The sequence below is a fragment of the Peromyscus californicus genome, unplaced genomic scaffold (genome assembly GCF_007827085.1).
Source record: "Peromyscus californicus insignis strain IS unplaced genomic scaffold, ASM782708v3 Scaffold_11__1_contigs__length_118956290, whole genome shotgun sequence".
In the NCBI taxonomy this organism is placed as follows: Eukaryota; Metazoa; Chordata; class Mammalia; order Rodentia; family Cricetidae; genus Peromyscus; species Peromyscus californicus.
The window spans coordinates 48896843-48919525 of NW_026294402.1; the positions used below are offsets into that span (position 1 = coordinate 48896843).

General features: G+C 42.8%; 1 protein-coding gene across 4 annotated transcripts in view; it reads right to left on the minus strand.

The window, feature by feature from the left end:
* The window catches only part of Dmxl2 (Dmx like 2), a 129457-nt gene extending 107457 nt beyond the window's left edge, over window positions 1-22000 (minus strand). For all 4 annotated transcript variants that reach the window (XM_052760576.1, XM_052760596.1, XM_052760568.1 and 1 more), the window contains exons 1-3: window positions 21737-22000; window positions 5958-6083; window positions 2547-2618 (exon numbers count right to left, since the gene is read on the minus strand). In XM_052760576.1, coding sequence (XP_052616536.1) covers window positions 2547-2618; window positions 5958-6083; window positions 21737-21823 — 285 coding nt within the window. In that variant the 5' untranslated portion in view covers window positions 21824-22000. The remainder of the gene's footprint in view (window positions 1-2546; window positions 2619-5957; window positions 6084-21736) is intronic.
* Window positions 22001-22683: the final 683 nt, after the last annotated feature.

Sequence of the window (22683 nt, forward strand, 5' to 3'; positions counted from 1 at the left end):
CACATGTACACACACACACACTCTCTCTCTCTCTCTCTCTCTCTCTCTCTCTCTCTCTCTCTCTCTCTCTCACACACACACACACACACACACACACACACACATACACACATACACACAGAAAATAAAAACAAATTTTTTGGAAATTTTTATTAACACACAGAAATGGACTCACTATCTAAAATAAAACTAGACAGAACTCCCAAGAAGACAACATTTCATTCTACAAGGTGATTAAAAGTTTAAAAGCTAAAAGCTTTTGGTATGGAATATGGTACTCTAAATAAATAAAACTATGTATTTCTTTATTGTATATAAGTAGAAAATGCCAATACAAAACACAGTACAACATAGTCATGTCATGCACGGGGCATGCAGAGGTCAGAGGAGGGGTCAGACACCTTGGAACTGAAGTTACAGAAAGTTATGAGCCACAATGTAGGTGCTAAGAATAGATCCCAGGTCCTCCGCACGGTAGTAAGTACTCTTAACTGATTAGCCATCTCTCTAAGCCTCTGAATCTGAGTTTTCTTTAATGTGTTCTAGTTGAATCTTTATTTTGGAGATGAGAAGGATCAAATCCAGGGCCTTGTGCACTCTAAGCAAGAGATCACCCTAGAGATCAGATCTAGGTGACTCTTAACCGTTGTGGAATTTAATATTTATTTTTATAATAAAAACTGATAATTTAATTTAATTTAGAAATATAAAAAAATCATGTATATAGATTTCATTCAAAACTGATTTCTAAAATAGCATTTGAGGTGGGCACAGTGGCTTAGGTCTGTAGTTACAGCTAGAGGCTGAGTCTGAGACTAAAGGAAGAGGATGGCTGAGCACAGGCATCTGAAGCCAGCCTAGGCAACTTAGCAAGACCTCACCTCAGAATACAGGTAATTAACTAAAACAAACCCCTTAAATGTCTTACAGCACTAGTGATGTAGTTCAGTTGGTAGAGTGCTTGCCTAGCACACACAAAGCCCTAGGTGATCCCCAATATAGCATAGACTAGGAGTGCTGGTGCATGCCTATTATACAAGCATTCAGGTGTAAAGGGAGGATCATAAATTCAAGATCATTGTCCGATAAATAATGAGCTCAAGGTCAACCTATAATACATGATATCCTGTCTCAAAAAGTATTTACATACTTTTGACATTGATATTCAGTACTCACAATTTTGATTATTTTAAGTGATGGTAGATTTCTAAAGCATATAGGAATTTAATATGGAATTTTTTTAATCTTTGTGTGTGTGATACACATGTGATGTATGTATGTACATATATGGCATATTCCTGTGAGTGTAGAGTCACACAAGCCAGAGCACACATGTGGACATCCGAGGACAACCCTGAGTATCCAGTTCTCTCTTCTACCTGGTCCCGACAGGGTTTCTTTGCTATTTGCCACTAAGTACACCAGCCAAGCCAGTTCCAGTTCTCCTGTCTCCACCTCACATCTCACAACTGCTCCCAGCTTTGCATGGGTTTAGGATATTAAAACTCAGGTCCTCACACCTGCACATCTGAACCTTCTTCTCCAGCCCACATATAAAACTGTAAGTGGTTGATGATTCTAACCCTATAGTATTTTCTTAACATTAAACAACATAAAATACAACACTTAGTATATATGTGAATGGTTCTCAATGTGATGTGCTCAACCACTTAGCTGGTTAGTAAACTTACCTAAGTGTGTAACTCCACTAAACAAATGTTTAGGGAGTCTGAATACACTAGATACTATTCTAAGTAATTGGGATACAACAATCAAAAGAATCAAGCTGCATACTTGTCAAGGGAGCTTATGTTCTAAACTGTAAATAATAAGCAAGTGCCATGGGGAAAAGTTTAAAATAGATAAGCAGATCAGGGTACAGTGGCTCACACCTGTAATCTCATCACTAAGCACCTGAGCCAGAAGAGAAGGAATAGTATAGGGAGAATTTGCCATCTGCAGTGCAGACACACCTGGCTGAGAAGGTATGATTTCACAGAGCCCTAGAGCCCGTGGAAGCAGCCCCAGAGCTGCACAGAGAGGACATCCACAGAAGAGCCAGTGCCCGGGCCCTACAGGGAGGGTGACTGGAACACAGCACAAGCACAGTGTGGCTGGAACAGGGGATGGATTCTGAAGGAGAACAGTGTGGTGCTGGGAGGAAGAAGGGAGGTTATAGTCTGTTTGCAGGTTTACAATCTGCAAGAAATAAGGCACCCTCACAGAATTTTACAGAGAAGTAGCACATCCTCTCTACTGAGAAGAAGAGAGGGTCATTAGAACAGGAAACTAGCACCAGAGACTAGCAACCCAAGCAAAAGGAAAACCGGTTCAGACCAGGGCAGATCTCAGCACAACAAATGGCAATTAGCAATAGTCTGGAAACTTGAGTTTCTAAAAGGCCTTTACTAAACTTTGCAGCTATTCCTACCCACTGTTTGTACTACTTCCTAAGGAGCTCTCTACTGCTACTGTAAGCAGATTCTAAGGAACCAAGAAACAAAAGTTAACCAAATTCTTCAAATAGTCTATCAATTAATACTTACACTGTTCCTCTTATGAGAATTTATGCCCAGAGGCTCAAAAATACAAACAGCATTGCCATATGAAGCTGCAACCTAAAAGAGAATAAACATGTTAGTATTTATGAAAGGGTCAAATACAGATAACCTCTGCACAGAAATGTATAAACTAATTTCACACAATCCAATTCCAACATAACTCCATGGTTCACCTCTAGAAATAAGCCTGGCAATATAGTAGATTTAACAATCTCTGTGATAAAACAACACCTCAGTAGCTTTGTTTTAGAATTATGGAGTTGTCCCAGTCAAAAACAACTTTTTTTTTGAGGCAGGGTTTCAGGTAGCCCAGGCTAGCCTCAAACTTGCTATGTAGCTAAGGCTGGCCAGGAACTCCTGATCTTCCTGCCTCTAATCCTGTTGGGATTACAAGTATGTCCCACAAAGTTTATCTTAGAAATTAGCTTTTCTATAGGAATTTTGTTTTGGACCAGAAAGATAATTGAGTAAAAGAACTTGCCGCCAAGCCAGAAAACCTGAGTCCAACCTCGACAACACACACACACACACACACACACACACACACACACACACACACACACAGCAGAAGAGAAATGACTCCTGCAAACTCTCTCTCTCTCTCTCTCTCTCTCTCTCACACACACACACACACACACACACACACACACAAATGAGCACACTAAATTAAAAAACGTAATTTTAAAATTTTTAATGTTTTTAATATAGAAATTACTTCAGTAACAAAAATAACTTCAGCGGTACATGTCTTTACGAGCAATGTCCATAATTCAGAAAAATAATACAAAAATCATGAGAAGTTTTTAAAAACCATCAAATGTAACAGGTTTTAAGAATATGTCACAAAAATCGCTTTAATTATATCACCAAACAGAAAGCACCAACTGAAAAATCACCTTGAAAAAGGATCAGAAATAATGAAGGGAAATCACTGAACTAATGTCTGCACGACGGTGTAGGGACCAGGGCTGTTCTGCTGTAGGTCACCCCTGGTAAGAAGGGCCCTGAGTCCCTCAGTTCCTAGAGGACAGCAGTGCCCATCTTCTTTTTCTTTTCTTTTTTGGTTTTTCGAGACAGGGTTTCTCTGTGTATTCCTGGCTGTCCTGAACTCATTTTATAGACCAGGCTGGCCTTGAACACAAGAGATCCGCCTGCCTCCGCCTCCCCAGTGCTGGGATTAAAGGCGTGCCCCACCACTACCTGGCCAGAGCCCATTTTCTAACAATTCTCAGAAATAGTTCCCAATTCATCATCCTCTTGGCAAGGAGAGAATCAGCATCAGAACAAACCAAAGCCATCCCTCCTCACACTGTCTACCCTGGCCAGCCACAGGACTAAGCTAGAAACACTCTCTGAAGACCTGCCAAAAAGCCTGTGATTTTAAGGGCATGTCCATGGCAAAAAATAAATAAATAAATAGATGATAGATAGATAGACAGATAGACAGACAGACAGACAGACCATCCGTCCATCCATCCATCTGTCCAGGTGTCCCCCCCCCCCCCCTAAAGCTGCTACCTAAATATTTAACATGCCTTCCAAGAAACAGTTTTCAATCCACAGTAGGTCAGGGAAGCTACTTCAAATACTTTGTTAACACGAAGTCACAAATGTGACAGTTACCACCACAGGGTTGAAGAACATGACAATAAAGAAGTGCCAATTTCACCATCTTCGCCCAGGTAAGGAGCACAGAAATAACCTGTCTGCTTCCCATGGCTATGAATACAATCATCTGCATATTTTAATGATCTCTTTGTTTCTGAGATAAAGTCTCATGGTGTTGCCCAAGCTGGTCTTAAATTACTAGGTTCAAGCAATCCTCTCATGTCAGCCAACTTTATTGTATATATTTTTAAAGTCCTTACTCCCACAAAATGTATTAATTGTGATTATCATAAACACTAAGTAATTTATTAAAATTGATCTCCGGCAATTATCATTCAACCCTAGGCAAGCTTAGTTACCTTGATTGGCCTAGAGAGAAGAGTGACCAAAAAAAAGTAATGACAGAAAGATGGCCCTCAGTGTCCTCTAAAAATAAACGGAAGCAATACTTACTGGGAAAATACTGAAAGTCAGAAAAGCAAGAAGCAAATACCAGAGACCACCAGAAGATACAGTGTTTCAAGAGTATTACTACCAAGTAATGGTGTATTTACATAACTATTAAACCTGATACAAACAGCTGACTGAGGCAGGAGAAACAGATTACTATCTATTACCATGGAGACCAGATTTAACATATCCTCTACAGAATGTTATCTAGTAAAGAACTTCCATGGGCTGGAGAGATGACTCAGAGGTTAAGAGCACTGGCTGCTCTTCCGAAGGTTCTGAGTTCAATTCCCAGCAACCACATGGAGGCTCACAACCATCTGTAATGAGATCTGGTACCCTCCTCTGGCCTGCAGGCATATTATATACATAATAAATAAATAAATAAATGTATTTAAAAAAAATGGGCTGGAGAGATGGCTCAGAGGTTAAGAGCACTGGCTGCTCTTCCAGAGGTCCTGAGTTCAATTCCCAGCAACCACATGGTGGCTCCCAACCATCTACAATGAGATCTAGTGCCCTCTTCTGGCCTGCAGGCATAAATGCAGACAGAACACCATATACATAATAAATAAATACATCTTTAAAAAAAAAAAAAGAACTTCCAGAAAACCAACAATGTTTAAATTGCTATGATTGCCTATCATAGTTTCAAAACTTCTTTTTTATAATCTTTAGTGACATACAACTGTCATATAATGTTGTTCTTACTGAATTCATAGAATATATATATATCAATATACTACATTTACATTAGTATTAAGTTTGAAAAATGAGAGAGGAAAAAGAAAATCTGAGAAAGAAGTCCACAAGCTACAGTTTAACTATTTCAAAATAAAACCTCTGTTCCAAAGTTTAAATAAATTCTTAAATGTTCAAAATTTCACTAAATTAACAAACTCAAACCACCTGTGTGTCATATTATATTAAACACAACTCACTAAACTTCTTGATAAACATTTACTGTTACTACAGATGCAAGGCACAGCCTGCTGCTCCAGCTCTTGGCAGATGCTGAAACAGGCTCACTGTGTCCAGGAGTGAAGACTGGCCTGCACACCACAGTAAGTTTCACCTCAAAACCAAACAACAATGCTGTTGTTGGAATTTGGAAGAAATTGATTCCTCTCTCTTACTGGCTTAAAAGTTACAAATCTTCAGTGACAGAACACCAATATACCTAAGACTGTGAGGCCTACAGTCTTTCCACATAGTGTGAATGCTGGTAGAAAAATGACTGCATCATCAGCTTCCTAGCACTTCACAATTCATAGCCACATATTCTGGGAGAATTAAGTACGTTTAAATGACACTTAATAAAGTCATTAAACCTCTTACTCGTCCATGTTGGTTGGAGCACTCCACACAGCTGACTTGGATGTTGCCATGTTTAGCACCAGGGATGATCTGCACACATTCAAAGTCACTTGCCAGAATAACAATATCACAGCCTGATCCATATGCCTAAAAAGGAAAAGTTTTACAACATGTAAGAGACACATTTGAATTATTATTACATATTGTTTTTATCTTGAATTCTGTTACTAATATAAAAATATACTTTGACATATCTTATAAAACAATTACTATACAAATAAAAGAACTAAAAATCATATCAAAAATACATAAATATCAATGGCATTCCAGGCATTATCATTCAAAAACTGCTTTCCGCAGGCCAAAGTTCTTCCAGTTTTTGTACACTACAGCTTCACTCTCAAGAGCTGAAGAATCACTGTTCAGAGTTTTTCTCTGGAGCTCACCTCTGAAAGCCCTAAAGGAAGTAATAAAACCCCTACTTGAAAATAGTAAGTCAAGCCGGGCGGTGGTGGCACACGCCTTTAATCCCAGCACTCGGGAGGCAGAGCCAGGCGGATCTCTGTGAGTTCGAGGACAGCCTGGACTACCAAGTGAGTCCCAGGAAAGGCGCAAAGCTACACAGAGAAACCCTGTCTCGAAAAAAAAAAAGAAAAAGAAAATAGTAAGTCACTGAAAACAGCAACGTATTCTCAGGGTTCAAACCAGGCTTGAGAAGAATCAAGACCACCATCAGACATGCACCTTGCAGCATAAGCTACACACTTAAAGATCTAGTAAAGCCGTGTGAAGACCCAAGGCAGGATGCCACACACTAGGACGGGACTAGGTAAATCACCCACCAAGGGGGTGGGGGGGCAGACGCCATGACAGAGACAGAGAGCTACATGACAGCGGCAAAAGACAAAGGATAGACTCAATAAAGACATCATATACCCTCTTTAATCTCAGCAAAAACCTAGAATGATATTTGCTGTGTTATTACTATTATTATTATATAAAGAGTCAAGTTCATTAATTTGTCCAAGATTAAAATGGAAAGTGTCAAACTCAGGTCCTTATGATTCTTGCACTCTTTCCCTGAGTTACATGTCAAGTAAGTACAAACTACTCCAGACAGGAATGTGTTCAAGAGGGAACTTCAAACATGGCTCCTGTCCATAACAGATCGAACAGGAACCTGGGCTGACGATAAGGAGAAGCACAGAAGGTGTGATCTTTCTGCAATGAGAAAGAAAGGGAGAGAGGAGGAGGAAAAAGAGAGATGTTCTGGATCAGTAGGAGTACAGTTGCTTCTATAATGTGTGTCGTTACTGACAAAAGCTATGCAGATCTCACTGCTCAGTCACTAAGAGGCATTTTATTCCTCCTTGTTTCCAAGGACATCACCACACTCCTAAGCTGGAAGGAAGCTTACTTAGTTTTCTAATTCTGCAATGGTTCTCAAACCTGGCTACATTGAAATTACTTGATAAATTTGTTTAAAAATACATGCCAAGCTTATTAAATGAAAGAACATGGGCTGATACAGGAGATCACTGTGAGTTAAGGCCTGCAGGAACACAGTGAGATCCTGTATCGGACGCGCGGGGCACAGGTGCCGAAAAGACAGCTCAATAGATGCAGTCATTGCCTGTGAGCAGAAGAGTCTGATCCCCAGACTCACACTTCATACAACACAACAGTGTGTCTGCTTACTGCTGCCTGTCTGCATGGGTGTAGAACCATCTGTGGGAGTGTGAGCAGCCTCTCCAGGGCACAGCCCTGAAGAGAACAGACTTGCTCTCTCCCAGCAGTCATTCATTGCCATGGAACTGCATCATGCTCTAAGATTTTCTACTCTCTAGAACTATGAATCATATGAAACCATTTCTAAGTCCAAAAACGAAGTAACAACAACCATGTGTAGTGGAAGGCACGGTGGAAGGAACTTATGATCTCAACCTTAGTAGAGACAGGCAACCTAACAATTTTTGGTTCCAAAAATCTAAGTACCAGGAGAAATGGATCAAAGAATGTGGAGTTGCTGCTGATAATTTTCAGCTAGCAACACAATGGATGTAGAAAACCTACCAGAAGGCACTCTCCCAAAGCCTTTCTTTAATAACCTACCACTTACTGCGACCTGAGAACAGTACCTTCACTACCTTCACAGGCTGCTTCTGTGAAGAAATCGAGGTCCGGAGAACATCAGTCACTGGCCCAAGTATATAGAGTGAAGGGTATCTGCTTCATAAAAAGTTCCTGTTCCAGGGCCAGGGAGACGGCTTAGCTAAGAGCACTGGCTTCTCTTACAGAGGACCTGGGCCCAGTTCCCAGCACCTACATGGCAGCTTAAAACCATCTGTAACTCCAGTTTCAGGGGGATGTGATCCCTCTTCTGGCCTTCACAGGCTCTGCATAAACATGTTGCACAGACATGCATGCAGATCAAATACCAATCCACATAAAATTAAAATTTAAAAAAAGTTCTTGTTCTAAGCTGGGCATTGTGGCACACACATGTAATCCCTATGCTCAGTCAGGAGGATCAGGAGTTCAAAGTCATCCACAGCCACATACAAAGTTCAAGGTTTGAGCTACAATTGAGACCCTACCTCAAAAGCCAAAACAGAAGGGAAAAAAAAATTCCTGCTCTTTCCATTTTCATGTCTTACTACACTGAGATGTGCTATTAGTCCTGGAAGGACCACATTGAGTTATGCAATCCTAATACATTTACCACACCATCTGATAAGGAAAAGTGTTTGTGTGTGTGTGTGTGTGTGTGTGTGTGTGTGTGTGTGTGTGTGTGTGTGCACACACGCACACACACACACAAACCAACATGGTATGTACTCACTTCTAAGTAAGTATTAGCTGTAAAGTAAAGGATAATCATGCTACAATCCAGACCCAGAGAGGCTAAGTAACAAGGCAGCTCGATGAGGGACACATGAAATCTCCCTGGGAATGGGATACAGAATAGGTATCGCAGGTGGACTGGGGGCAGGTGGAAATAGGGGAGGATCCAGTAGGGGAAGATGGAGGGAGAGAGTACTGGGAGAGATAACTGGAACTGGGGGCATTTCAGTGACAAGGTAGAAACCTCTTGCAATGGAAACTCCCAGGAACCTACAAGACTGACCCTAGCTAAGACTTCTAGTAAGAGGGGAATACAAAAGGAAAGATATGAAGCCGGAACTGGCCATCTCCTGTAACCAGGCTGTTGCTAGAGTTTTCCTGCCTGGCCCACAGTCTGGACAAATCTCTCACCCGCCAGTCCCAAGCCGCTCAAACCCGATCAAGTAAACACAGAGACTTATATTGGTTACAAACTGTATGGCCGTGGCAGGCTTCTTGTTAACTGTTCTTACAGCTTAAATTAATCCATTTCTATTAATCTATACCTTGCCACGTGGCTTGTGGCTTACCGGTACTTTACATCTTCCTTATCCTGATGGCGGCTGGCAGTGTCTCCCTCTGAGCCTTCCACTTCCCAGCTCTATTCTCCTCCTTGTCCCGCCTATACTTCCTGCCTGGCCACGGGCCAATCAGTGATTTATTTATTGACCAATCAGCAACACATTTGACATAAAGACCATCCCACAGTACCAGGCAAGACTTCCAGTGGAGGAATTGGGACACCAATCGAGCCATGTAACCTTCAACCTACAATTTGTCCTGCCTACAGGATATGCTGTGGGAAAGGTGGCACAGAAACTGTGGGAGTGGCCAACCAATGACTTCTCCAGCCTAAGACCCAGGCCATAAGAGGAAACCCGCCCTGACACTGCCTGGAGCATCAGGACATAGTCCCTAACTCAGCCATCTGTGACCCCTGCACTGTAGAGTGATGACACAGTCCTAACACAGTCTTCCGTGACCCTACACTGTAGATGACACAGTCCTAACACAGTCTTCCGTGACCCTACACTGTAGATGATGACACAGTCCTAACACGGTCTTCTGTGACCCCCCAGACTAACGTCTGTAGCTAAGGAGATCGGGGCTTTTGGTGTATGACTATAATCCCAGCATTCAGGAGACAGAAATGGGAGAACTACCTCAGGTTCAAGGACAACCTGGTGACAGAATGAGTTCCAAGCCAGCCAGGATGACGTGGAGAAAGAAAAAAAAGATGGCATGGTATGCACACCTGTAATCCCAGCCCTAGAGACACTAAGGCAGGAGGATAACCACTGAGTACCACACAGGCCTGAAAAGAGCAAGTCAAGTCAAGGCCAGCCTGCGCTACATAGTGGGTCTCTGTCTCCAGGGCACGAACAAAACAAGGTGGGCATCCCTGGAGGAGTGGATGGTCAGGGTTTCTAGACCAGTCACCAGCATACCCACCTCTTCGGTCAGGGGTTCAACTTAGAGCTGCCCCTTGTGAGTAGTTCTCAAATCTTGAAGAGCCCAGAATGCACTGGCATTACAGAGGCCTGCAATGAGCAAGCAGAAGGCTGGGCACTGGTCTCCACAGCTTCTGAATCTCAAAGACCTCAGCTGGAATAGAAAGGTCTTTGAAAATATGGTTATACACACTTCATCTCCATTTGTATCACATCCATACACCTGGCAACCCTTTCCTCACTCAATAGTGATCTGAGGCAATCCCCAGACAAGCCCCCATGTGTCTAACAGAAAACAACAACAGAGATGAAGAAATGGTGGAGTTCCCATGTCTGCTTTACATTGTATTTGCGACAATTTCACTGGCATCACAAATTCTGGCTGGAAATGGGTAAGTCCTTTTACCACCTTTTCTAATGGTTTTTGTTTTTTTTTTTTGGAGACAAGATTTCTTTGTATAGTCCTGGCTGTTCTGGAACATGCTCTGTAGACCAGGCTGGCATTGAACTCAGAGATCTTCTGCCTCTGCCTCGATAGTGCTAGGATTAAAGGCATGGGCCACCACCGCCTGGCCTCTAATGTTTGTTGGGTTTTTTTTATCTTATTTTATGTACTTATTTTTATTTAGTGTGTATACACCACTGCCTGTATATAGATTAGAGAGCAACTAGTGGGAGTCAATTCTCTCCTTTCACCATGGGTGTCCTGGGAATGAAACTCAGGTAACTGGTTGGGCTTGTTAGCAAGCACTTAGCCCTCTCATTAGCCCTGAATATTACTCTGGCTGACTACTCACTAAGTAGACCAGAATGACCTCTGCCTACCGAGTGCTCAGATAAATGTGTGTGCTACCATGACCAGTTGATAAATGGTAGTATCTTAAAACTGAGGTGTAAATATGAAAACATCAGTCAACTTCTGTTTGTCCAAGTGTTTGTCCAATTAGAGGCATACATCACCAGATCTTGAAGTCATCAGCAAACTTTTCGTATCATTTTGGAGATGACCACCTACATAGATGAAGATGAACTCGGAATTACACAACACAGAAACAGTTACACTTATGGTTATGGTTTAGTAAAGTAAAGAATTACCACCAGGCCATGATGCCTTTAATTCCAGCACTTGGGAGGCAGAGACAGATCTCTGATTTTGAGGGCAGCCTGATCTACAGAGTGAGTTCCAAGACAGCCAGTGTTACGAAGAGAAACCTCGTCTCAAAAATCAAAAAAATAAATAAATAAATAATTTTTAAAAATAGCATGTCAAAGGTAGGAAAACATATAGGTGGAATCTGGAGAATGTGGGCTTCCAGGGTTCTCCTTCCTGGGAGTCACACACAGCACACTTATTCCTCCATAACATATGTGAGGTGTTTTTGCCAAGGAAAGTGCACTTATGAATAAAGACTAGGGCTGTCATTGAAGAGTAGTTATACCAGCATTTTGTCCATGTACAAACGGTCAGAATAATCCCAGCACCCCAGAAGGGAAACAGAAGTTCATTATAAATCACATTGTTCTAACAAACAATCTAGACAGAGTGGTGGGTAAGATTCAGGACCCTAGGCATTCAGACTAAAGCTGTCAATAGTAAGAATATTCCTGTACACAAATCCCCAGGAGTCAGTCAAGCCTGAGTCTACCTGTACCGTTTCCTGTGTATTGTGACACTGGAATCCATATATCATTTTTGACCCTTGAATAGCTGTTACCATCTGTGATTTTTATGCTGATATGCCAGCTTGTAAAGAGTTTCTAAATATTAACCTATTTTATTATACAATATCAAAATATTACACTGTATAGCCCAGGCACAGAGGCACACACCTGTAATTCCATCACTAGGGAAGCAGAGGTGGGATGATCATTCCAAGTTCCCCAGCTTGGTCTACATAGTGAGTTTCAGGCCAGCCAAAAATGCCATATACTTCTACAACATCACTGATCAAAAGAAAATTCTTGCCGGGCAGTGGCGGTACTCGCCTTTTTTTTTTTTTTTTTTTTTTTTTTTTTTTTTTTTTTTTTTTGGTTTTTCGAGACAGGGTTTCTCTGTGTAGCTTTGCGCCTTTCCTGGATCTCGCTCTGTAGACCAGGCTGGCCTCGAACTCACAGAGATCCACCTGCCTCTGCCTCCCGAGTGCTGGGATTGAAGGCGTGCGCCACCACCGCCCGGCCAAGGTACTCGCCTTTAATCCTAGCACTCAGGAGGCAGAGGCAGGTGGATCTCTGTGAGTTCGAAACCAGCCTGGTCTACAGAGTGAGTTCCACAACAGCCAGGACTGTTACAGAGAAACCCTGTCTTGAAAAAACAAAACAAAACAAAAAAAAGGAAAAAAAGAAAAGAAAATTCTTTACATTGGGAAGCTATGAAATGAAGTTCATTGCACAAGTCTAGTTTTCCAAATTTCTAATTCTAACTTGATTTTTATCACTGCCAGCAAATAATGTCAGATTTTTGAAAGAGCATCTTTGCTTCATTCATTTTCGAGAAAATGACTGCCAATACCTAATTCTGAATAGCTTTGGTTTATCAGATGGTGTTTCAAATAAAATGGTGTTCTATAAAACAAAGTTTTAGCTGAGCTCCTAATTAAAACATCCATCCATTCATCTAGACTACTGTCCTTAGGTACACATACACATGTGCATACCCTTTTGCTACACATTTTTAAAAGATGTGCTTTGAGTACCAGGACAGGTTCCAAAGCTACACAGAGAAACCCTGTCTCAAAAAAACCAAAAAAAAAAAAAAAAAAAAAAAAAAAAGACATGCTTTGAAAAAGTTGACCATGTGATGCCCTTGATGAGCCTTAACAGTAAGCCCACCTGTCGGCCCTCCTTACTTTTTATTCTCAGACAGAGGCTCACTAAGTTCCCTAGGCTAGTCTTGAACTCACTCTGCACCCCAGGTTGCCCTTAAACTTATGGTCCTCCTGCCTCAGTCTCCCAAGCAGCAGAGATTACAGCTCTGTACATCCAGAATTCTGTTCTTGAACTACAGCTATTAAATAAGTTACGTAAATCTGTGGACTGAGTATAAACCAAACTTTTCATGTGTTGGCTTCTTTTGGTTTTATTGTTTTCATCTTGTTGGGCAGAGAGACTGTCGCTACCTGCTTGCCAAATACTTGCAATTTCCTGGGCTTTTCCTTAAGTCACAGTAGAAAGAAGTCACTATGATTTAGTATAATTAATTATTGTGTCTGAGAAGAATCGATATTTAGAGGATGTGAAGAAAATGCATCTATTTGTAGGAGAAAAAGAAAGGAGGAGGAGCTGATGTTGCTGTCTCTCCTCCTCCTGCTCCTCCTCGTCCCACCGCCACCCGCCCAACCCCACTCCCATCTAAAACATCATCATTTGTCCTTTAGGTCACCCCATCAAATTACCATATTCAATGAGGGTCAGATTCTATTCAGAAAGCCCCTTTATACCACTGACCTCTCTGTCAGGAGAAGGTTAACTGTGAGGTGTGTAAGATTAGGGACATTAAAAGAAACCTAAGCACTCATATAAGAAGAGGATCTGAAGTATAGGCAACTGGTCTTACATGTATACATACATCAACTCAACTCCTAGATTCCAATGAGCTACCTCTAAAAGAAAGAAACAGCCACACAGCCTGCACAATTTGTGTCTGTTCTTTAGTAACACACCTGTACAAGTTGCACCTGCTCCCTAGTAACAGTCTAAGTTGACAGTATGAATTAAAGATCAAAACTCTAATGCAAATGGATTCTACAAACTCTAAAATTAAAAAAATAAAATGTATACTAAAATCTCTAACTTAGAAACTTGCTTTAAAAAATAACTACCATGGGGCTGTAGAGATGGCTCAGCCATTAAATGTACTGGCTGCTCTTCAGAGGACCTAGATTCAATTCCCAGCACCCACATGTCAGCTCACAACCATTTCTAACAAATCTGATCCAAGGGATCCAACACCCTTGTCTAACCTCCTCGGGTACTAAGCATGCATGTAGTTCATATACTTACATGCAGGAGAATACTCATACACATCAAATAATCTTTTAATTAAAAATGGATGATAATGCTTTGCTTTCTATCATCAATTCAACTGCCCACGCACGACTTGTTTTTCCACTGGGTCCTGTGGTTGTTAACCAACATTCTGTACTCCTTTTGATGATTAAATACCAAGCATCTGATTAGTTGTACACCAGTGGTTCTCAACCTTCCTAATGCTGCAACCCTTTAACACAATTCCTCATGTTGTGGTGACCCCCAACCATAAAATTATTTTGGTTGCTACTTTGTAACTAATTTTACTACTGTTATGAATTGTAATGTGGATATCTGATATGCAAGCTATCTGATATGTGACCCCTGTGAAAGGATTGTTCAACCCTCAAGGGGTCGCAACCCACAGGTTGAGAACCACTGTCTTAAATTTTCCCAAGAATGGTTTGTGGCACACAGCTGTAACCCCAGCCTTTGGGAGGCTGAAAGAGTAAAACTGCCAGTTGAAGAGCAGCCTGAGCAACACAGCAAGAAGAAGAAGAAGAAAAGGGGTGGCGGGTGGTGAAATGGTTCCGCAGGTAAAGGCACCTACCACCACATCTGATGACCTGGGTCAGTCCCTGGAACCCACAGGGTAGAACGGGATAACCAACTTCTACAAACTGTCCTCTGACCTCCACATGCATGGCCACATACATACACGTGGGCATACACACACTTAATAAATTAATTCATGTAGATTTTTTTAAGGAAGGGGAGGGAGTTCCTTGTCAGTTGTGAGCCTACTACTTCAAAAATTCTCTGAATGAGCTTTTTATGAAGCCCAAAATTTTAGAGCACCAGACTACAGGGTCTTAGAAGATAAGGCAAGAATCAACTAAGATCTAGAACTTCACCACCATGTTATAGTGCCGGTCCATTTTTACTCTGGCCCCCAGGAATTTCTAAAGAAATTCAGAAATTCACACGGGGCGGTCGTGGCGCACGCCTTTAATCCCAGCACTTGGGAGGCAGAGCTAGGCAGATCTCTGTGAGTTCGAGGCCAGCCTGGTCTACAGAGCAAGATCCAGGACAGGCACCAAAACTACACAGAGAAACCCTGTCTTGAAAAACCAAAAAAAAAAAGAAAGAAAGAAAAATTAATTCACTAAATGCATAGAGAACACCTAATTCAAGAATTTCTGTTTACAGATGAAAACTGTAAAAATGTTGAGGTGATTTTATCAAGATCATAGAAGTACCTGGACACTGAACTCTTACTATGAAGGAAGGCATTCAGAACCACACCAGAGTTTCTGGGAAGCTGCTAATCTTCCCACCTAAGCAGAAAAGTGAGTTAACAATCTACACAGGGCCCAGTGTGGTGGTTAAATTCCAGCACCCAAGAGGCAGAGGCAGGGGATCTCTACATATCGAAGGCTACATAGTAAGACCCTTATCTGGGGGAGGGGGGCTCCACAATCTACAAAGGGACTTAGCATTCACACACTCACATACCAACTGACACTAAATATAAGCCTACAGTTTTTGAAATACTGCCTATCAACTCAAACAAAAAGGTACTGTCCAAAGGGGCCAGCTTCTCTTGGAAAAGAAATCCCTTCTAAACCTTTGACTGCTGTCTTCCCCTTCACTCTATGCATAGGCAGTCAGATACAGGAGGTGCCACACCTATTAATAACCAGCCAGTGCAGGAGCATTTTTTGTCTAACTCTCTGGTATCTCAGGCGAAAGCAACCTCTCATTCCTCCTGAGTCCCCACAAGAAGTGCAGAAGAAAAAGAGGAGGAGGAGGAGGAGGAGGAGGAAGAAGAGGAGGAGGAGGAGGAAGAAGAGGAGGAGGAGGAAGAAGAGGAGGAGGAGGAAGAGGAGGAGGAAGAGGAAGAGGAAGAAGAGGAAGAGGAAGAAGAAGAGGAGGAAGAGGAGGAGGAGCCTAATAATGCCATACAGCTGGTCAGCTGTAGTTATGTACTTAATTCTCTATTAGATATCTAAGTTCTACACTTCTCTGGTTGTCTCCCTCGAGTCAGAGTGCTGCCCTTTGGGGTTTTTTAATCTCCACAGAGTCTAGCACATCAATACATTCAACAAACATGCTAAATGTATAAGCAGGTTGATCATTATGGTGTTGCCATAGTTCTAAAACTACAATGTTACTCTAGAGTTAAAACATATTTTGCCGGGCGGTGGTGGCGCACGCCTTTAATCCCAGCACTTGGGAGGCAGAGCCAGGCGGATCTCTGTGAGTTCAAGGCCAGCCTGGGCTACCAAGTGAGTTCCAGGAAAGGCGCAAGCTACACAGAGAAACCCTGTCTCGAAAAACCAAAAAAAAAAAAAAAAAATCTAACTGCTAGAAAAGAGGGCATGTAACACTATATAATTTTTTGTTTTTTAATTTATTTTTTATGACTATGGGGTTTTGGGAGACAGTTGTGAGCTGCCAGAGAAGTGCCAGAATTGAACCTGAGTCTTCAGAAGAACAGTCTATGGGCTTAACTGATAAGCAAGCTCTACAGTCCCTATCTTCTAATTCTTAAAGGAACAGTTTTTCATCCAGACCAACCTTGTAGTAGTATATTAATTAAATATTTTTTAAATATTTTTATTTTACAGATTTATTTATCTATTTATTTATTTAATGTAATGTAGATGACTGCTCTATCTGCATATACAACTTTATGCCAGAAGAGGGTATCAGATTCTACTAGAGGGGGTTGTAAGCCACCATGTGGTTGCTGGGAATTGAACTCATGACCTCTGGAAGAACAGCCAGTGCTCTTAACCACTGAGCCATCTCTCCAGCCCATAAGAGCTTTTGTTTGTTTGTTTGGTTGGTTGGTTGGTTGGTTTGGTTGGTTGGTTGGTTGGTTGGTTGGTTGGTTTGGTTTTTCGAGACAGGGTTTCTCTGTGTGGTTTTGGTGCCTACCCTGGATCTCACTCTGTAGACCAGGCTGGCCCCGAACTCACAAAGATCTGCCTGGCTCTGCCTCCCCAGTGCTGGGATTAAAGGCCACTGCCTGGCCCTTAATTAAAATTTTTAATTGCAGGCCAAACATGGTGTAATTCCAGTATTCCAGAGGCAGAAGTAAAAGGATCACAAGTTCAAATTCAGTCTAAGCTAGACAGCAAGACCCTGTCTCAAGAAAACAACATCAAAGGGCTATGAATAACATTTGTAGATTATATTTTTCAACATTCTAAGGGTATTTGCTACTTAATGAAGCCCTGTGCTGACAAGAAAAACTGTCTACATAAAGAAAACTTGCTTGATATTCAGCCTTGGTATTACTCCATCCTTGGCTTTTGTTGTTCTTGCCTTTAGAGAGCCCAAATACTAACCTTCCCAAACTACACATGCTCTTGTCTATCTGCCCATCTGTACTCATGTTCATGTTTAATCTACCAATATATTATAAACTCCTTAAGAACTGAAATGACTAATTTTGCAAACTTGTATCAAGGTGTTAAATTCATGTGAGGCTGAAATAACATCAATAGCTCTATACATCTAAAAAATACACATAGGACTCTCTAAGGACAGATGGCAAAATTTTAAAATTATATTAATAAGCATCATTTATTACCATTATTTTAATAATTTAATATTTAGAGAAGAGCTATTTTTCAACAAAGTAATAAACAATAAATGAGATATATAATTTTTAAAAACCTCAAATCATTCACTTATCTCAAGGTAATTAAAGACAACATAAATAAATACAATAAAGCACAGACATTAGAAGACCTTTGGACTACCCAGGATCTAACTTATTTCAGAATAACTGTTTCTAAAACTTAGATGTTACACTAAAAAGAACAAACTGATATAAAGGTGATGCTTTAAAAATGACATACAAAAATACAGAAACGTCATTTTAAAATGGTATTTACAAAGTCACAATCGAATGATGAAAGAAAAAAGAAAGCTGCTGTGGACTGACAGAACACAAATGGAAACCATCCGTCGCCAATGGCATGGCACGCACCACTCGGAACACCCACTACCAACTGCACCACCATGTCCACGCTGGGGCGTGACAACATCACCAAGCAACCACTGAAAGCCCAGCCAACCAGGCCCCCTCTACGTGTACTGAAATACACAGAACAGTATTTTCCCATTGTCACAATGTCGTAAGTGTTGAAAATCTTCTTAGAACAATTCTAGTCTTCTAATTTTTTCATTTTATAGATTCCAAGTATATTATCTACTCTATTTTGAAAAGGTCCCCAAGGTTCAAAGCAGGCTCTCTGTTCAGAAGGAAACTTCTGATAAAAGCCCATCAAACGAAGAGTCACAAGACTCACTCCAGCCATGCCTAACACCCCTTTAGTCACCTGACCCAGAACTGAAGGCTTTTTTATCAGACTCTTATAAACTCAACTAATACGCTCTATGTAAAGAGCGTCATTTTCTGTAATTTTATTTTTAATATATATAGTTATTTAAGGTATTTGTTAGTTGATTCTAGAGTGCTTGAAAACATTTTATTATTGCATCTTTAAGCAAATATGTTTTCATAATGCCCAGAAGATCATTTCTAGTTCATAGCAAGACAACTGGAGCATGGCATGTATAATTAAAATACTAAAATGAAAGGTGTGCAAAACAGATCTGTATTTGCACTTGCCAAAGGGTCAAAATAACACTGTCATAGGCAGCCATCCTAAACCAAATAAATTTTCACTTTTAGTTGGAAGCTAATAAGCAAGGTTGTCCTGATGAACATTTATATGTAGTCTACAGGGTTGGAGAGGACTTGAGTTCCTTACCAGCGGCCATGCCAGGTGGCTCACAACTACCTGTAACTGCGGCTCCAGGGGATCTGACACCTCTAGCCTTCAAGGGCACCTGCACACACACACACACACACACACACACACACACACACACACACACACACACACAGATACATAATTTAAAACAAAGTATTTTTTTTTTTTTTTTGGTTTTTCAAGACAGGGTTTCGCTGTGTAGCTTTGGTGCCTATCCTGGATCTCAGGCTGAAGACCAGGTTGGCCTTGAACTCACAGAGATCCGCCTGCCTCTGCCTCCCGAGTACTGGGATTAAAGGCGTGCGCCACCACTGCCCAGCAAAGGTCAGCTTTTTTTTTGAGCTGAGGATTGAACCCAGGGCCTTGCGCTTGCTAGGCAAGTGCTCTACCACTGAGCTAAATCCCCAACCCCATAAATATTTTTTTAAACATAGGCTACAGTAAGATCACTGACACAGAAGGACAATGTGAGAAGCATGCAGAGTCCAACAAAGTGAAACACGGCAGGACAGCTGATGAGGATTCCTTAACGTGACTATTAGGAACAACTATATATTCTCAAAAAAAAAAAAATTACCCTAGCAGCCATGAGAAAAAGAACTGAAAGACTGAGCTGAGTATAAGGAATCGCACTTGGAAGCTTTCTTACGAACACAAGGTTCTCCAACAAGGTGTTGACTACAGACATGCCAAGGGGTAAATCTGAAAGACATTACACCATTAGCTTTGGTGACGGGATAAATTAAAGTGGGAACTATGGCCACAGATGGCCTGTGGCATAACCACATCTGCAAAGCACTGACAGTTCTTACACTGGCCTTTCCAGGCAGAATCTAGTTTAACTCTGCAAACCAGCTCCGCAGAGGGATAACAGCAACACCATTTGTGTTTTGTTTTGAATGTTTTAAGACATGGACTCCGGGCGGTGGTGGCACATGCCTTTAATCCCAGCACTCGGGGAGGCAGAGCCAGGCAGATCTCTGTGAGTTCAAGGCGAGCCTGGGCTACAGAGCGAGTTCCAGGACAGGCTCCAAAGCTACACTGAGAAACTCTGTCTCAAAAAACCAAAAAGACATGGACTCCTACCTCTACCACCTAAGTTCTAGATTACAGGTGTATGTACCACCACACCCAGCTAATGCTTCATTTTAGATGGACACAGTAAACTACCATCACCCCATGGAGGGGAAATACCCATAATCAAAAGTCCAGATTTACTTCTTAATGAAGGAAACCCACTCTTCTGATTCTAAAGGTCTTCCTCCTTCTCTACACAATGAAAGACACAAAGGTTTTTTTTTTTTTCCTCTATTCTCCAGTCTCCACACACTTAAAGACCAATCTCCATTCTATTGGGTTTGCTTTTTTTTTTAAACAATTTTCATTGTGGGGGAGGGGTACACATGAGTGCCATGGCGAGAATACAGAGGTCAGAGGGCAACCTGCAAAGAGTATGTTCTCTCCTTCCACCATACGAGCCACAGGGGAATTGAATTCAGGTCTTTAGGTTTGGTAGCAGGCACCTTTACCCAGAGAATCATCTCACAGAGCCCTATACTGGTATTTTAAGTCACATGTGCACCAAACACACTACCACTGAAAGTGACAGACCAGTATGTCAAAAGACCCTGTTTTTTAAAGGATTCTTTCAAAGATGGAACAAGGCTGAGCTGACTACCTATAAAAATTAATAAGGCCAAAAAGCGACCTTGTCGGGTTATTTTTAATGAATCAGAAAACATTAAAAACAGATAAAGTGTTCCAGAATGCACTGCTACATAATGATTCTGCAGTTTTGCTGTAATTTTTTTCTGCAGTTTTAAAAACATGCTGCTGTAAGGTAGACATCAGATCAAATGGTTTCCGTTGTCCAAAAGGCGTATTACTAAGCAATATCCAATTTTATTATGCATAATGATTATCAATATGTACTTAATAGAGGTCTCACTAATACAATCCCTTCAAAGAAGGACCGTGTATAAATTTAATTTTTAAAAACTCATATTAATCCATATGAGTCTTATAAAACAATCTCTATGAGAGCTTGATTTTAATAACCTATTCTCAAAAAAAGGACTGATGATCCTATCTAGTTGAGAAACATGTCTATGTCATGTAGGTAGGTACTAGTTTCCAAAGCGTTATGTTTACATACATCTTTATCACACTCCCAAGAAAAAGTCATAAAATGTATACATTACTTCATGTTTTGAAAAAAAAAAAGAAGAACTTCCTTGCAAAGATTAAGGTATTACCTAAAAGGATTACCAAAACGGAACGCTAGATAAGATAGGCCACCCCTGGAAAGGTGATTTCCATCCTAACTCTTTGAGAATAGAGCGAATTTTTCTATTCCCTTGTGCTAAGAGAATATTCTGCCTTGGGAGATACAGAGGGCGCGTTTAAAGCCGCAGGCTGGTCGGGAAGCCAGGGCGCAGCGTCGCCTCCACACCCCACCACGTCCCACACCGAGACCGTTCGCTGCCAGCCGGGAGCAGGTGGAACCCGCCCCGGGCTTCGGCCGCTGCAACTACCTCCCTGCACCGCAGACCCGGGGACTGCCCCGAACCTTCCAGCTCTGCCACCGGCGCGCTCACGGGGCGGACGAGGGCGGTGATTCCTCACCCTTCCCCATCAAGCCCAGAGCCGAGGGGGCGTGGGTGGGCCCGCCGCTCGCAGCCCTACGGGAGGGCCCGGCCCTGCTCACCGTGAAGGGGACGTCCCCGACGCTGCCCACGGAATAGCAGTTGTCTCCAGGGTTGACAGCCCCGGTGAGGACCTGATGCAGATGCATCTCCGGATCCCGGCTGGACCGAGCTCTGGGACAGAGGAGGACGAGCCCCGCGCCCCGCCGCAGCCGCTTCCTATGCGCCCTCGGGACTCAGAGCCCCGTTCGCCTGTCGCCTGACGGACGCCGCCCGGCCATGGGAGGCTCCGGCCGCTGCCGCTGCCGCTGCCGCCGCCGCCGCCGCCGCCGCCGCCGCCGCCGCCGCCGCCGCCGCCGCCGCCCGACCGCCGCTCCGCTGCGGAAATGCCCGGATGCTCCCACGGCCTGCCGCACCGGCGCACAGTGCGGGCGCAGGGCCGCGGCGCGTGCGAGGCGGGGGCGCCGGCGGGGAGCGCGCAAGCGGGGCGCGTGCGGGCCGTCACGCCGCGCGCGAGGGAGAGGCCGGCGCCCGCCCGGCGCGGGGACGCGGCGCGGAGGGGAGAAGGACGCTCACTGGCAGCCGCGCTCTCGGCGCCGCGCGTGCGCGCACCGGCGTCTCCAGGGCAACTGCGCGCGCCGCGTCGCGCGGACCCTCTGTGCCGGTTGCGCGCGCAGACGTGCGGGAGTTCCCGGGGAGCCCGGGGCCCAGACCTCCGGGGGCGGGGCCTGGGGGCAGGTCTGTTTTGCAGCGTGTTTAAGCTTCTCTCGAGGACAGTGCGTGATGGTCAGCGCCTCTGACCTCAGGGGAAGGACACTGCCATCACTGGGAAATCCCATGATCTTAGGGTCCTTCTGTCTGTTTTAAAGTACCCGGCATCTTTCAACCTTTGGGGGAAGCTGAACTCCCCAGACAGACAAATTGTTTTGCTCACACTCTTTCTCACGCGTCCCCCTAGAGACCGGTGATTCCTCTAGATAGTTTCCCCCTGTGAGTGACGTCATGAAGT